This window comes from Natator depressus, chromosome 1 (genome assembly GCF_965152275.1).
Source record: "Natator depressus isolate rNatDep1 chromosome 1, rNatDep2.hap1, whole genome shotgun sequence".
NCBI classification, from domain to species: Eukaryota; Metazoa; Chordata; order Testudines; family Cheloniidae; genus Natator; species Natator depressus.
The window spans coordinates 301,896,352-301,914,139 of NC_134234.1; the positions used below are offsets into that span (position 1 = coordinate 301,896,352).

At 39.5% G+C, this 17,788-nt stretch overlaps 1 protein-coding gene across 1 annotated transcript in view; it reads right to left on the reverse strand.

The window, feature by feature from the left end:
* Positions 1 to 3,178: 3,178 nt before the first annotated feature.
* The window catches only part of ASZ1 (ankyrin repeat, SAM and basic leucine zipper domain containing 1), a 107,638-nt gene continuing 93,028 nt past the window's right edge, over positions 3,179 to 17,788 (reverse strand). Inside the window, exons 10-13 of the mRNA XM_074952097.1 lie at positions 14,257 to 14,369; positions 7,188 to 7,293; positions 6,236 to 6,349; positions 3,179 to 3,331 (exon numbers count right to left, since the gene is read on the reverse strand). Coding sequence (XP_074808198.1) covers positions 3,179 to 3,331; positions 6,236 to 6,349; positions 7,188 to 7,293; positions 14,257 to 14,369 — 486 coding nt within the window. The remainder of the gene's footprint in view (positions 3,332 to 6,235; positions 6,350 to 7,187; positions 7,294 to 14,256; positions 14,370 to 17,788) is intronic.

Below are 17,788 nucleotides of genomic sequence, written 5' to 3' on the forward strand. Positions count from 1 at the left end.
GAAATCGCAAACATAACTAGCAACATGTAAACTAGTAATAAGACAGTCTCCCTCTGTTAATTCACAAAGATAAAACTCAGGCTAACTTCAATAACTACACTCTCATCAAAGCTAATTTATACAGAAGAAAATAAGAGGTAACTTTTGCAGAGTACAATTATTTACCTTGTAACTGATTATTTATCTATGAAGTCTGCAACGGATTAAAATGCACCTAAAGTTTCAACCAATACAGATTCAGTGTTTATGGTTGTCAACCCAATTTTCTAAGGTGTATCTATATCAGGTACCAGGGCACTATTGTGTTTTCTAATTTGCACGAAAGTGAAGTAATTAAATGAAGACATCTGGAATTTATTTAAAGAAAGAATTACCTTTCTGTTGACTTCATCTATATAAAATCAGCTTAGTAGAATTTACAACCTAGAATTGGTTTCTGAAAAGAATTTTATAGTAACTTTTAATTACAAAACACTTATCCATAACTATGATTTTTGCTTTAATATTGCTTTTCTTCATATGTATTTTATGTCATTCATGCTATTATACTTAAAGGATTATAACAGAAATACTGACAAAACTATTTTCTGGAGGGGTTTTCTTTTTAAAATTATGGCTGGAAGTGCAGCATATTAACGGTTTCAATTGAGAAGTTAATTTTCTTCCACAAAATTTTGGGGGGAAAAGTCTTCTTTTAGTTAGTGTCTGAGATGGCAATGAAATATAAATGAGAGGAAATGGTATAGTGGTTGCACCACTAAAATGTGAGTGAGGAGTTCTGAGCTTTGTACCTGGCTCTATCACAGACAGTTTGGATTGTGTCACGTAACCTCTCTGTGCCTCAGTTGTCCTTCTGTAAAGGAAAACAACCTCTCTCAGGGAGTATTTATGAGATTAATTACTCTTTGAAAAGTATTCTAACATCTTAAGTTCCGAAGTATGTGTGTGCAAAATACCATGAAATATGAGACTCTAAACACTAAAAACAAAAGAAAAACATTCAAACAGATGCAGCTACTGCAAATTTCAAAACTCCATCTATATTTAAGAGGATGATAATCTGTAAATGGGTAAATCAGAGATGTGAAGAACTTTGGCATTTCGATGTTGCAAGCTAGTTGGAGAACAGTTTTAGTGATGACCTTGTTTTCAGCAGCAAAGAAAATAAATATTGCATACATAACACTGTTTCCCATTTCTATTCAAAGGTTTTTTGGTGACTGCTAGGTGACGTCATAGAAATGGTATTGGTGCAAGAGAAACTGCTTGTAAGATAAAAGTGGTAATTGTAACAGCTAGATCCCACAAAATTCCTTCTTCAAGGCTTGCTGGTTCAAATCACTGGGCTACAGCTGGATGCACTCCTCCATTTTTGGTGGCAGAGGGAAACTAAAGCTGGTGAGTGTCTGTGCATATGGAAGAGTTGTGCTATAGGCTTTCCCTTCCTCCTGATAAGCCACAAGGCTGGAGTTCTGTAAGTTGAAGAGGAGTCTAGGACAATAGGAGGAGCAATTAAGTATACTGAAGTAAACCTACTACCTAATGTAGTTTCAAAGCAGTAATCTGCAAAGGAGCTGAGGATAAAGAATAATGCTCAAAGCAGCATTAATTTCCTTAACTTGCCTTGTACTCTCCTTGGAGAGGATGGGGCAACAGGGACAGGGAACGACCGGTCTCTGCACTACAACCCTGAAACCCAAAGGGCTAGAGTTCGATTTCACACAGAATCTAGGACTCTGAAGTTTTCTAGGCTGTGTCTCCTTAACCCCATCCCATTAGGGGAGAATGCTCCCCATTTGTAACAAGAAGGTATGGAAAGAATTACAAGATGTAAATTACTACAAGAATCAACTGTGTATGTTAATATTTATAACACCAACCACTTATGAGGAAATAAAGGTTTTCGTAAGCAGGATGGAGAACGGGTAGAAACACTCACTGAAGACACTAAAACGCACACATTGAGGAAGATTCTATGCAGAGTTCTCGATCATACATATGGAGCTGTTGTAGTAAAGAGCTATGGGCATGTAGAAACATGCAGCAAACTTTTCTGAATCCCTACCATTTAAATCCTTTTGAGCACCAGTAAATCTGTAAATGTTGTTAACAAATGGTGTTGAATATGCTAATATTGATGTATCTACCTGGGGCAAGAGATCAGTTTAGCCATGGTTTGGATAGCACAGTTCAAGGAGAAAAATCCTTGTCTACAATAATCTGGATAGCTGTGCTAGAACCTTGTAACCAACATCCCTATTTATACAGTTTGTAATCTATATATAGATTTACACAGTTCTACATAACATGGTTTTGATCCCTGTGTGAACATGGTAGCTTGATATGGTTCTAGTCATCTCAACCTTGCTCAACAGTTTGTTGTGTTTATGATCTATTCAACCTTTACAATATTGAACTACAAAAAAGTTTTACTAAAACTAAAGTGTGCCATTCAAACATTAAATATTTAAATGATATCTACTGTTTTGTAGCACTGGATATGAAAGTACTCACTGAGGTGGGGTAGGAAAATCAAATTGATGCTTCATGATTAAACGCTTGACAAGATCCCTACAATATTGTTGTTGGTGGTAAACAAATAAGAAATAAAGGCATAGTAACCACAGGAAAATATTTTTTGATGTGAAACTATACTGCATGATAAAATACAGAATGTCTTCAGGGAAGTCTACTTAAATTGTCTTAAATGTTTTGATAAAATGCCCTCCAAAACTAAATTTCTCTATTGTTGCAAATATATAACTAATAAACAATATAGCAGACAAACTACTGAAGATGGTCCACATTCATAAATGACAGATAAATGGGCAAAGAAACTAGCAATAAGTACTAAGCAATAAGAATTATGTTTTTATTTCTTACAAAAATGAAATATAAAAACAAAACTTTGAAAAGGTTTATACTTACAAGCCATACCCATTTTGTAAAGAAAACTTTTAAACACAAATAAATATGATTGGTTGCACTGAATTTGTAACCTTTATTTTGTTTCTAAATTATTTATAATATTACAAAATTTAAACTCTTCAGAAATGAAGCTAAGAAGAATTTAATGTACTTCTTCAAATATATTTTCTTACTATAAATTGGTTTGTAGTTCCATACATTGAACAGAATCATATTTGAGAACAAAAGTTTGTTAGAAGTATGCATAAAATCAGGCTTTCCTTAAGGTTAATTTGGTGATAAGAAAGAGAAATCCAAATCCAAACAGGGTTACTGCTGCCCTTTTTATTAATCTACTTTTCCAGGTAGGTGTTTTTTCCAGGGGTCGCACACGAGTGGGGTCATTCTTCTGTTCATTTTGAAGCTGAAGTTCATGTAAATATATAATTCAAAATAGTTAGTGTATGAGAACTTCTTAAGTACACGAAGGCATTTCAGACAGTACATAAATGTAGATATTCATGTTATTTTACTCTCGTTAAAGCCTGGGCCTGATCTTGCTCCCATTAAAATCAATGGCAAAACTTATACAGATTTCAATGGGAGTAGGAGTGGGTCTTTATCTTATCTATTTCACAGAGCGATACTATAAAAATAGTAGAAGCATGAATACCAGCACCTTTTTGTAAATAAACAAAATTCCTTAAAGGCTAGTCAAAACTAACAATTGTTAGAAAACATCTTGAACCATTATAACAGCAAAACAACCCTGTTATAAAAACACTAACAATGTCCAATATTTGATTAGGGCCTTTGCTATTTAATCACAAGAGTCATGATTTGTAAAAATATATTTAGTCAAAAAGAGGCTTTCAGTGACTTCCCTGTAACAGCAGAGCTATAGTGAGCATATAGATGAGATCCTATGTTTGTAGGGTGCTACGCACCTTACAAGATAGGGCCCACAAATAATAACCCTACCCTCGTAAAGGCAGAAGGTGAAATTCTGGCTCCATTTAGGTCAATGTGAGTTTTGCCCTCAGATAGTAAATTATTATAAAACTGGCTAATAGCCACTTGTACACTTTCACAAAGTAATTATATATTATAGCTGTTAACTGTGTATTTAATGAAATCTGGCACAAAAATTTGAAATTTTATATACTAATTATATTTACTAGATTTAAAAAATGAATTTTAACTTAGATGTTTTAGAAATAACTAATTTTCACACTAAATGTTATTTCATTTGAGCTCTCTATGCCAGTGGTTCTCAGCCTGTGACCCATGTGACATCCTCAGGGTCATACAGGTAGAATACATATTGTGTTGACGCAGCCCACATGACACAGAGGCGCTGCATATGCGGCCCACTATGGTAAATAGGTTGAGAACCATTGCCTATGCCAATTCAACAATGGCCAATCAAAATGTAGAGCAAAAAAGTATGTTTAAATGTTAAAGCTGTTTCAATGTTATTCAGAATGATACTAAATGAGCAGATGATATGATGTAATGATTATAGTTGTACTGTAAGAGGAATAATAGTTTATAAAATATTAAAAGCGCCAAATGTTTACAGAACATGGCCAAACGTTTCAGTGAGAGAATGCCTGAACTTGATGCACATGCAGTACTATTTTTCACTTGAAAGTGCAACTTGCCCTTTAGGGTATGTCTACACTGTGATAAAAGACCCACAGCACGGCCGCGGCTGGCCTGGGTCAGTTGACTCGGGCTTGTGGGTCTAGGGCTGTGGGGCTATAAAATTGCAGTGCAGATGTTGGAGTCTCAGATCTTGGGCTTCACTCCAAGCCTGCATGCCTACACTGCAGTTTTATAGCCTTGCAGCCCAAGCCCCATGAGTCTGAGTCAGCTGACTCAGGCTCTAAGACTTGGTACATCAACCTTAGACATCAACTATAACTGGTCAGTTGGGTGTGCAATCACCTTTTTGCACATGTATTCAATTACTGCATATACAAATGTAGTCCTGCAACTGCCATAGAGTTCTTTGTGGCAGCTTTAAACCTACTGTCACACATCTGGTTCTAAATGTTTTATAAAGCGAAGGCTGTTAACATTCATTTAAATTTACCTAAACAACGAGAGAGCATTAATAGTATTATATTCACTGTCTGACTTCCACATGACTTCATTCAGCAACAGATTCCTTTCTGACACTGATGCTCCATTTACTGAATCTCAACACTCATTCCTTTTACCAGCCTATTACTTAAAGTGATCTTGTCTGACAAGAGCTTGTCATTATGTTGGTTTGAGAGTGAGTGATGTAGTGCTAACATCTAGCATTGACCTCTCCCACCCTTTTCTTTTGACACCTCTACAGACATATCTGGATTGCCTCCTATTCCATCACATAAAACCCTAACATCTTCCTCATGAGTCAATATTTCCATACAATACCTTAATGATGTGTTCACAGAATGGCGTTTATAGTGCAATAGTTCTTAAGGAGCATAAGGCTATTCCCCCATTTTTAGCAACCTTTCCTCTTCCCAAGGTTTCACTCATCTCTGCCTTTCAGTACAAAAGGAATGGCTGCAGCTTCCTATAGAACCTGTCAGCACTGTTTCAGAATTGTCCAGATGATTCACTGCTGAGTGATGCAAAGCAACAGTTACCCCAGCTCTCAACCCCAATTCCTTGCTGCCTCCACATAGGGTGACCATGTGTCCCATTTTGGTCAGGACAGTCCCTTTTTTAAGCCCTGTCCCAGCTGTACCAACTTTTTTTTCCTTGCAAAAGTGGGCATTTGTCCTGTTTGCTCTTGATCAGTTGGCAAGAGCAAATGGGACAAATGCCCAGTTTTGTTAAAAAAGCAGGGTGTGGAGGAATGGGTGTGTGGGGTGTGTGGAGTATTGATGCCAGCCCTGCGTGGGGGGACGCAAGGCTCCAGCGGGGGAGAGGCAGGGCTTGGGCAAGCAGTGAGATGCCAACCTCAGTCTTTGGGAAATATGGTCGCCCTATCTAGTATGTGCATCGTGCTCACCCAAGCCCTGCCTGCCACCACGTGGGAGGGTTGGGGGGGGGGGACGGGACGGGGAGGAAGAAGCTCGGGCCCGCAGGGCCTTGGGTCCAGTCCCATGCAGCGTCCCATTTGCTCTTTGGGAAATATAGTCACTCTATCTCCACATCTCTTGCAACTCCTTCCCTTTGCAGGTGTTCAAACTACAGTTTTAAAGATCCTTTCTGTGGCAGTCTGATATGCTACCACTTAGCTGATGGGGCAGTATGTACAGAATTTGTTTACAAGAAATCTGTTTATGGCATTTTATTTAGTATATTCATTAAGACACATACCCACCTTTTGCATGAGGTCCTTTAGTTTGCTAACTTCTTCACCCAAATCTTCAACATTGCAAACTAAGTCCTCACAAACTTTAGTGAAGCTCTGGGGTGGACCCCACTCGAGTACTATCTATTAGAAGTTTTACAATGTTATTTAAAATCTGGTAAAAAAAACTTCTGATGTTTATATAATTGCTATTAAAATATGAACAACAATTTCTGTAAAGTGCTTATATTCTGTACAGTATGAAATCAATGGAGAGACTGGCATAGTACATAGTTCAACTTAGATCACTTACATATTTTAATAGATCAAACCAGTTATTCAAAATGTCATCTTACCTCACATAGGTCAACTGGTAGGCAATATTGCCTGAAGGCCCCCAAACATCCCGAAAACATTATGCAACCTCAAGATAATCAGTCTATTTAGACAAGCAGTATATATTTCTATGCTTCTCCAGAGGTGTAAACAAAGCAAGGAAAACAATGAAGACAGTCTAACATTACAAAATATTCTCTACTTTTTAAATATTTTTATATTTTAAATATTGTTGTGATAAAATTAAAACACAAACAGATTATTTTTAAAACACAACACCTTACATTTCCACATGGTTTGTGTGTGACATGCCACACACTGTTGTGTTTTTGTGTTTTAGCCTTCCCCTGCCCTTTCTGGAACTTTTCATTTAAATATTTATCTTATCAGCACAAGCAGAGAGGAACAGAATTTTTTTCTTCTTAAAAATTTGATTGACTTAAGATTTTTTTAAAATGTAACTTAAAGTGGTATTTCAAGGTACAGTACTACTGGCAAGAATGCTATCTAGTTTACATAAACTGTATGATAAAGGAGAAAGTTGTAAATGGATGTCCATTACTGTTCATTTTCTCATTTATTAGTAGCTAAACTAATAATCCTCCCCCCTATCCCAAATCAGTCTTCATTTTCCTTTGTTGAATACCTTGTGAGAGTTTGTGGGTAACTGGCTAATTATATTTTGTACAGCAGTTGTAAGATGACCACACTGTCTATTCAGTTTCAGAAGAAAAGTGAGGAACTCATCGCCACTATAAAAACAAAATAAGATAATAAGATATGCAATTTATTTAAGAAACAAAGTAATATTATTTTATTATTACAAATGCACAACTTCCCACAGAACTCTACATGTACTAAAATTCAATAAGCTTATCTATTTCCCCATAAAAATATTATCTAGAACACTGTAGCTATTAAAAACAAGTTTGAAAGTCTGAACAGTTCAAAAACCCCTAAATCTTTAGCAATGCTCAGTTTAATTTCCATTTATTTTTGCTTTCCTTCTTTACCCCGTCTCTTACACGTACCAGTGGGAAGACCTCCTATTTGCTACATGAAAAATATTAAGTGTTCCCAGTTATGCACATGAATTTACAACATTATGGTCTTTTGTGCACAATGATAAAACCTGCAACCAGTAATTTTACAAGATCAAGTACTGGAAGTCTCAGGCCCATTTTATGTTGATGTATGAAATATTCCTGGTCTACAGCTTGTATAATCAAGGATGACATGGAGAAGTTGATATCTGATTGGTACATTGGAGTGTGGGACCCTTACTGAATGGGGGAGGCAACTAGTGACAGATGATGTGGAAAAAGCTGAAGTACTCGATGCTTTTTTTTGGCTCGGTCTTCGCCAAGGTCAGCTCCCAGACTGCTGCACTGGGCAGCATAGTATGGGGAGGAGGTGAGCAACCCTCAGTCGTGAGGGAACAGGTTAAGAACTATTTAGAAAAGCTGGACATGCACAAGTCCATGGGGCCGGATGCAATGCATCTGAGTGTGCTGAGGAAGTTGGTTGATGCGATTGCAAAGCCACTGGCCATTATCTTTGAACACTCACGGCAATCAGGTCCTGGACAATTGGAAAACAGCAAATATAGTGCCCATCTTTAAAAAAGGGAAGAAGTAGAATCCGGGGAACTACAGACTAGTCAGCCTTACCTCTGTTCCCGGAAAAATCATGGAGCAGGTTCTCAAGGAATCAATTTTGAAGCACTTGGAGGAGAGGAAGGTGCTTAGGAACAGTCAACATGGGTTCACCAAGGGCAAGTCATGCCTGATCAACCTGATTGCCTTCTATGATGAGATAACTGGCTCTGTGGATATGGGGAAAGCTGTGGATGTGACATACCTTGACTTTAGCAAAGCTTTTAATACGGTCTCCCACAGTATTCTTGCCAGCAAGTTAAAGAAGTATGGATTGGATGAACGGACTATAAGGTGGAGAGAAAGCTGGCTAGATCGTCGGGATCAACAGGTAGTGATCAACGGCTTGATCATGCGGCGTGCCCCAGGGGTCAGTTTTTTTCCAACATCCTCATTAAGGATCTGGATGATGGGATGGATTGCACCCTTAGCAAGTTTGCAGATGACACTAAGCAGGGAGGAGAGGTAGATATGTTGGAGGGTAGGGATAGGGTCCAGAGTGACCTAGACAAATTGGAGGATTGGGCCAAAAGAAATCTGATGAGGTTCAACAAGGACAAGTGCAGAGTCCTGCACTTACGACGGAAGAATCCCATGCACTGCTATAGGTTTGGGACCGACTGGCTAAGTGGCAGTTCTGCAGAAAAGGAGATTACAGTGGACGAGAAGCTGGATATGAGTTAACAGTATGCCCTTGTTGCCAAGAGGGCTAACGGCATATTGCGTTGCATTAGTAGGAGCATTGCCAGCAGATCGAGGGAAGTGATTATTCCCCTCTGTTTGGCACCGGTGAGGCCAAATCTGGAGTAATGCGTCCTGTTTTGGGGAACAAAAATGATTAGGGGGCTGGGGCACATGACTTATGAGGAGAGGCTGAAGGAACTAGGGTTATTTAGTCTGCAGAAGAGAAGAGTGAGGGGGGATTTGATAGTAGCCGTCAACTACCTGAAGGTGGGTTCCAAAGAGGATGGAGCTAGGCTGTTGTCAGTGGGGGTAGATGACAGAACAAGGAGCAATGGTCTCAAGTTGCACTGGGGGAGGTCTAGGTTGGATATTAGGAAAAACTATTTCATTAGGAGGGTGGTGAAGCACTGAAATGGGTTACCTAGGGAGGTGGTGGAATCTCCATCCTTAGAGGTTTTTAAGGCCCAGCTTGACAAAGCCTTGGCTGGGATGATTTAGTTTGGGTTGGTCCTGCTTTAAGCAGGGAGTAGGACGAGATGGCCTCCTGAGGTTTCTTCCAACCCTAATTTTCTATGGGGATTCTGACCAGCATTAGGAAGCTGAACATAGGGTAAAGTGAGGTATCCAATCTAAAATGTGGTGGATGGAGGAGTGGGGGGTTTCCAACTGTGCTGCTCTAGCCCTGGATCTGGCACACCTTCTGTACTGAATTTCTCTAAGTGACCTAGGGAAAGACCTGAAGCTTTCCAGTAAGCTTTCACCTACTGTTCAAATACAAGTGAGAAGATGGTACTGAAGGGTGGTTGCATTAAGGTCTCCAAGAGCACTGATGTGAATGCTCACATCACTTTTTCTTCTTAGAACCTCCAGCCCCTTACTCTGTTCCCATCTGACTTGTTTTCTTTTCTTCCCACTTGCAGCATACAACAAAACCAAGGAGCCTCAGATGTAGATCAGAAAGCTTGGATCTTTTTAGGAAGTCTATCCAAAGAATGATCCATAAGCACCCAACCCCCAAGACCCCAAAGTCTCAGCCTACAGTAGAACAACCGCTGCTCACTTCTGCATCTTGGGGGAATGCCATACAGGCCAAACATGGAGGCATACGATGATCCAATGCTGCCATTTCTCTATCACAGGAACCTCTCGGGATCTGAACAAAACCTTTTCTCTAAAAGATCTATTAAGCCTAGCTAACAAATTATATGAAGGGGTAAAAAATATATAGGGCACGTTCCCTAAAATTTTTGGACTAAATAAAACGATCCTAACCAGAGAGCAGTTTGAAAGTTTCTCTCTCTCATGCATGTTGAGCACCTGTCAAGCAAGTCTATCATAGAGACTTCTTTCCACCCAGAAGATAAACTTTATAAATGGCTGGAATCAATGATGACATTCTTTGTGCTTTGCCACAAATGAATACTAATTATTTTGTTGAGAGTCTCTTTCCATCATGCCTAAAACAAAATATGACACAGGCATAAAACCAAGTAAAACACTTACCATTACTGTAGCTGTTAAAATTATTCAAATATTGGGAATGATTATTGGACTGAATTTCAGAACCTAGTAGAAAACCCTTTAAAAATTTAATTAAGTCATGTTGCATACAGAGATAGCTGTTGCACTGACACTTTCCCTTGCACCTCCAACAGGAGTGCAGATTTTCAAAAAAATAAAGGTATCATATTTCTTTAGCATGCAAAAGAAAAAAGTTAAAACAATGAGTTGCTAAACAGTGCAAGAGACCCTGTGGGAGTTTATAATCAATCAGTTCAACATTTTCAACTATGTTAGTTTTTCTATGACTTAATGACTAATATTCCTCCTTTTAGAATGACTTTGAACAAATGGGAAGCAAAATCTTTATATAACAGCATGTAAACATAGCCTGTGATTTAACCACAAGGTCAGATTCCTAGAATACATGTGTCTAACAGTTTTATTTAAAAAGCGCAACACTTCTAATAATTGAATTTGTGTCATATTTTGTATACCTCATGACCCTGAATTAGTGCTTTGTTTCTTGTAATTCATGAACACATGGAAAGTGACATTAAGCTTTATTATTTCTTATAACTCATGAAAACACAGAAAGCTACAATAAGGTTTATAGGTACAATTATTGATCTAACAACACATATTTTGTGCATTTCACGTATTTAATTAAAAATCTGTACTGGGAAACAGGTTATCTATATTTTAGACTCCTTTTCTAGATAGCCAGTAGACTGTTGATTTTTTAATTTTCCACTCAATTCTTCATAATTTATATTTTGAGGATAATCTGCCCAAATAAATTTATTTAAAAAAAATACAGTATCTCTTTGGCAGCACTATTTGCTTTTATAATAAAATGCATGAAGCCTAATTGAACTTAATTCTCTTAAACCCATGCTCCTTAAATTAACCTTTGAAGAAGACTGTCTGTAGTGTTGTTGTAGCTATTGTGGCCCCAGGGAGAGAAGGTGGGTGAGGTAATATCTTTTATTGGACCAAGTTCTATTGGTAAGAGAGAGAAGTATTCAAGCTCTTCTTCTGTGTATGCTTGAATGCTTGTCCCACTAAAGAAGAGTCAGTATTCTGTGGCATTTAGTACAAAAATATACATACTCTGTGGCGCATGCTGACACACATTAACAGTTCATTAATGCGCTCTGATTGCAGAAAATGCTGCATTTGGCTGTACAGAATCCCTCAGTGTTGACCTGCAGTATTCTCAGGACTAGCCTGATGGCTCCAATGTTGGGGGACAGAATTGTATCAGGAATGTTGTCTGACAAGTGACTCAGATTCAGCCCTAGAAAGGATTTTGAATGCGGTCTGCTGATTGGATCATCAATTTCCCCATTATGAACCAGATACACACAGGATGCGTGACAAGAACACTGATCCATTTTACATTACATTGAGATGCTCTAGAAAAAGGTGTTGTCTCCATACCATCACACATCATCCTGGTCAATGAAGCTTTCAGTGAGTGTTGAGGAGCCATCTTCGAAGATGCTGTGCATCCACATTGCGCAGCTGCCATCCAGTCTACATGCCATGCATTGATGATGAATGTGCTAAACTGCTCAGTCAGTATGAATCCTCTGATGATCCATCTATTGCTGACCACATAACTGAGTCACTGGATGACTAGACAGGCATGATAGGAAGTGATGACTCAGAATCTAGAATTCTCATTCAAATCAGAAACGCTGAAATTTGATTCATTGTCTCAGCACAGCTCAGCAATCACCACCCCTAAGCCACTCACCTGTCATGCCAATCCAAGCTGCCAGCCATCTGCTGTATGTATCAAAGGCCCCAAATGAGAAGCATGTCAGACAAATTCATGATGAATGGCAGAGGTTCCATGTGAGAGATGCCACTTGGCAATATAGTGAGCTGTTCACAGCCACCAAGCTAGACAAAATTCTGAGTGACATTAGGAGTGGCACTGTTGCTGGCTATGACAACATATTGCTAGAGTTCCTGAAGCACTTCGGGACTTGTGCTCACCTATGATTGGTGCAGTTCTTCATGTGAGTGGTCAGTGAAGAGCAACTTCCAAAGACATTAGCCCTCCCCAGATTTCTCTGCGATGTTGATGCAGCATGAAGAACGGTCTGCAGCTGATGGCAGAAACCAGTCTCTTATAAGTGACCTGACCTCGCGTGTACCTGGATTGATTTGCCACACTGCTCATGGGTCTTTCTGAACTGATTTTGTACGGGCTAGGGTCAATGTGCAGCCAGCCTTCATACCTGCAGCCAACGAGAAGATCCCACATGCAGCTGTGGCCAAAGACAGACAATGTCACCCACCACCGATGACTGCCCTCTGACCAGATTTGATGGTGTTCTGAGGGCTCTACACTTACCTGAGGAGGCTGCTATCAATTGGCTTGGCGAGCTCTGTGTCCAACAGGAAGAAGAATGCACTTTGATTAGTTCTGTTTCAAACAGGACTAGATCAAAGCACGTTAACAAACTGTTAATGCAAAAAGAAAAGGAGTACTTGTGGCACCTTAGAGACTAACCAATGTATTTGAGCATGAGCTTTCGTGAGCTACAGCTCACTTCATCGGATGCTGTAGCTCACGAAAGCTCATGCTCAAATACATTGGTTAGTCTCTAAGGTGCCACAAGTAGACCTTTTCTTTTTGCGAATACAGACTAACACGGCTGTTACTCTGAAACTGTTAATGAGCATCAGCAGGGTTCACAGGGAAAACTTAGTCCTTGGCAGACTAGTGCAGGGTATATTCACACCACAGCTTGCCTCCATCTTAAGGGCTCCCTCAGGGGAAAAATGACTTGTTCTCTATCTTGTTTTATGACTGCTCTGAGATGGCATAGCATCTTAGAGATAAAGAGCTGTTTTACTGATTTGACACATGCCAAATTCACTGAATGTTGTCAGAGTCTTTATGTCTCCCAAGTCTCTCCGGAATAGTTTGGCCCAAACCAGTCTGTCATTCAGGTAGGGAATTATGCAGACCACTTCCCTCCCTGAGGGCCACTGCAATTACAACTATTGTTTTAGTGATGGTCCTAACAGACTAAAAGTGCAAGTGTTCTTGACCTTAGGGGTGGATTTGGGAGCCATTGTACTTGTCCTTGAGCTACTGCTGAATTAGAGTGAGGCTGTTCAGACACGTTTCTGACCTGGCTCTCAGCCCTGGCTGTGATAGTTCTGCACAGGGCTGAAGTGGGAGGGAGAAGTAGGAAGTGCAGAGGAGCTATGCTGATGAATGCTGTGGGGTGGAATGGAGGACAACAATATTACAGTAGGGTTTTTTCCAGCTCCTATTCTAGCTATATATAGGTATAAATTATATAAATATAGAAGAAAAATATATATAGAAGAATAAAATGGAACAGGGAAAAAAATTTTCTTCAGTCTTTTATTTGTTTTCCCCTGCTCCATTTTATTCTGGAGCTCACTGAGGCGGAAAGAAAACTGACATCTCAGTCAGAGATGCCAGATGTAGCTGTTTCCTGTGAAGCAGGAGAACAACTGGGAAAGCCTTCCCGCACACAAGACAGAGGAAGAGAGAGAAAAAAATACTGCATCCAGAGAGGTGAGGAGGATCTCACACATTCAGTCAAAGTGATGGCAACATCATCATAGAAAGTAACAGCAACTTAGCCCTCAAGTAACACAGATCCCTATAATAGGCAACTACATGATCTGAATTATTACACTGGTGTTCCTCTGGACCACTTGCTCAGTGTTTGCCACCAACTTTCATAATTTCAGGCTTAATCCTGCTACTAGCACAGGTAACATGATACTCTGTTTCAAATAATTACATCTTTATGCTTTAGTAAACAGTGCAACCATATTTTCAATATATATTTATGTAACTGAAAGATGGCATTTTACCTGAATTCTAAGTTCATCACTTCAGGCAACTCTCCAAATTTTACTTCTTCCACCTGTAGCTCTTTAACAGCATCTAGGATTTTCTGCTGGTCTCTGGTATTTGTAATCCCAATCTAAATTAAAAAGTTATTTTAAATGCATAATTGTGTAATGTTTAAAACAGACAATAGAATTAAAAAAGCTAAAAAGCTAGTTTTTTAAATTTTAGAAGTTCACAAAATATAATTATTTATACATATAGCAGCATAGAACCTTTCACTACAGAGGATCCCAAACACTTTACAGACTTAAAAACGTTCCAGAAAAGTACACTTGGGATCACTTCAACTAACTCTACAATATAGACAAACACTACTGAAGGTGAAACCTGGCAACTGTTTAATAGTGCACAGCACCGCTATATAATTAGACTGCAAGTGAAGAATGCCTAATTGAAATTGCACAGGAAACACAGGTAGACAGAATGTAATTACTCACATTGGCACTTGGCCAAAATGGGATATTTGTAAAAACTGCCATAGGATTTTCAATGATCACAAATAACTAGGGCCTCTGTTTTAGGTGCCATTTGAGGCACCTCCAGCAGTAAAACACTCCATATCATCATACTGGTTCAGTATTAACTCAACAGGAAGAAAGTCACCTAATGAATCATCAGCACCATTTCCTGTAGAACCTAGGTGTTCCTGAGAGATCTAATCCAACTACTGACCTAACCCAAACCATCTTATCTTGTTAATTAAAAGTACATTGAAAATGACAAAGATCACAAGACTGTTTAGAGTACAATTGTAAACAACAATCTATATGTTTATCAGTCTTGCCCCCCCAAGAAAAAAAAAATTAACATAATGACACCAAAAAGCATATCCAAATTTGTAAGTGTCTACTATTATTTTATAGACCACATGCTAATCATTTGGAATTTCCATGTGGTCCATGTATGACCTAAATACCTCTGGATATTTGGAAAATAATAAAATAATTTTATAAAAGAATTTCAGTTGGCATAAAGTATCTAAATATATCTGGGCAATAACTATCTACTTATGAGAGACATAAATTGACGGCTTCTATACAGAGAGTGACAGTGTGTGCCCCTTCCTGCTTGTTTATATAGAAAACGGTAGTTATATTGTCCGACATTATCAGGATGTGCTGGGATTGTATGAATGGTAGTAATGCTTTGCAAGCTTCTTGTACTGCTCTTACTTCCAGAAGATTTGTGTGTATTCTGGCTTCCCAAGGTGTCTAAATGCCTTGTGCTGTATGATTGACCATGTGGGCTCCACAGACCATCAGGGAGGAGTTTGTAATTGTTGTCTTGTTGGGTGTGGGGGATAGAAAGGGAATTCCCGCACATATGTATCCAGGGTCCCTCCAGTACACCAGAGATGCACTCACTTCAGTGGAAATTGTAACTATGGTATTCATGCTGTGTTTGCTCAGAATACCTACTGACCAGAGCCAACCTTGCAGACAATGGTGGAGTCTGGTGTCATGTAACATGACACCATACGGCCCAGGAGAGTAAGACACATCTGAACTGATATTTGAGGGTTGTGTGCAATCAGGTACATGAAAGCAACAATGGCACAAAATCTATTCATGGGGAAGTAGGCCCTCACCTTGATTGAATCCAATGTCATTCCTTTAAATTCTATGGTCTATGGCAGAGTCAAGGCAGACTTTTCCATATTTACACAGATTCTCAGGAAAGTTAGAAGGTAGAACAGTGACAAAGTTGATGTTAAGACTTCCAGGCGAAACCTGCTGGTTTGAAGTCAATCATCCAAGAATGGGAAGATGGTGTAGCGATCTGAGCTGAGCTGCTACTACTGAGAACACTTTGTGAAGACACTGGGAGCTGTAGTGAACTCAAATGGAAGCACTCTGTATTGTTGGTGGTGGAGACCCACCACAGACCTGAAGAATCGACTGTGAGCAGGGTGAATTTCCTCATGAAGTATGCATCTTTCATACTGAGAGCCATGAACCATGTGCCTTTTTTAAGGGATGGTATTGTTGATGCTAATGTAATCATGCAGAGTTTTGTTTTTTTTAATAAAATCATTCAGTTGATGCAATCGAGAATGGGTCGCCAGCCTGCTTTCTTCTTGGGGATTAGAAAATACTCTGAATAAAACTCTTTTTCATGATGTTGAGGAGGTGCCTGATGCTCCCTGTTGGAGAAGAGACTGTACTTCCTCAAGGAGAATTCCCTCATGACAGCGATCTGTGAAAAGAGATGGGGAAGGAAGTATGGTGAGGGAGAAACTCGATGGTATAGCTAGAATGGATGTTAACTAGCATCCATTTGTCTGTTACTGCTGCCCAGTTTTGGGAAAATTTTGCTAGGTGTCACCCTAAATGGGGTCTCAGAATCAGATGGAGCTGGCATTGATATTGGCTCGTACTTCTGTGGCATCATGTCAAAAATCTTTCTTGGTTAGAGAGTGAAGTTGGGTAGCTGTGGATGAAGTGGAAAACACCAGATACACTGGACTCTCCATTTTTTATTGTTTGCAGGGTGGCTTGTAAGGCTGCTGCTGATAAAATGGGTGAGGTAAGAGCCTTGGTCTGTAGTGCTGTTTATGCTATTTTCTCTTTGGGGCAGATGTATATACACTAAGGGAGCAGAGGGCTACCTTAGTCTTGTTCAGTGAGTGCAAAGACTTGTTTTTCTTTTTGTTGAAAAGATCAGTCTCATCAAAACGGAAGTCCTCAATCGTGTTTTGCACATCCCCGGGGAAGAGAGTAGCCACAATTACTGCTGCATCACAGTGGCAGTCACCATGGATCTCAATGCTGTATCAACTGTGGCTTGTAAAGAAGCTCTGGTTGCTAGTTTACCTCATCAATAAAGGCTTGAAATTGAATCCTGTCTTCCTGAAGCAACTTGTCCTTAAAGTCAAGGAACTTAGAATAGTTAAGGAGATCACATTTGGCGAGAAGAGCTTGATAATTTGAGATCCTAAAATGCAGGCTGGTAAATGTTATGACCATCTTTCCCATAAGGTTTAGACACTTGGTCTCATCTTTAGGGGAGACCCTTGGGTGTTGTTTCCTGGATTTTTCAGTGGCTGCACAGACCACCAAGGAGTTTGGGGCAGGGTGGGTGAAAAAGAATTCTCTTCTCTTAAGCAGCACAAAGTATCACTTCTCCACCCTCTTCAGGGCAGGGGCACAGTTGGCCTGGAATTTACCACACAGCACTTGCTGACTCTAGTATGGCTTCATTTACAAGGAAAGCAAGCCAGCTGGAGCTTTTAGGATATCCAGGAGCTTATGCTGAGGGTCCTGGTCCTCTTCTAAGGGGATATGGAGCTCTTCTGGCACTCTCTGTAAGCAGTTTCAGGAGCTGTTACGATCATCCAGGAGAAACAGAGGTTGAAGATCATCAGGTGAAAAGGACAATATCCCTGTCAGAACCTGAAGATCCAACTTATTTTACCCCTCTTTTTCTATGGGCTCAGGTGTTTCAGACTGACCCCTCGGAGGAGAGGGTTGATAAGATTACCTGATGAAATGG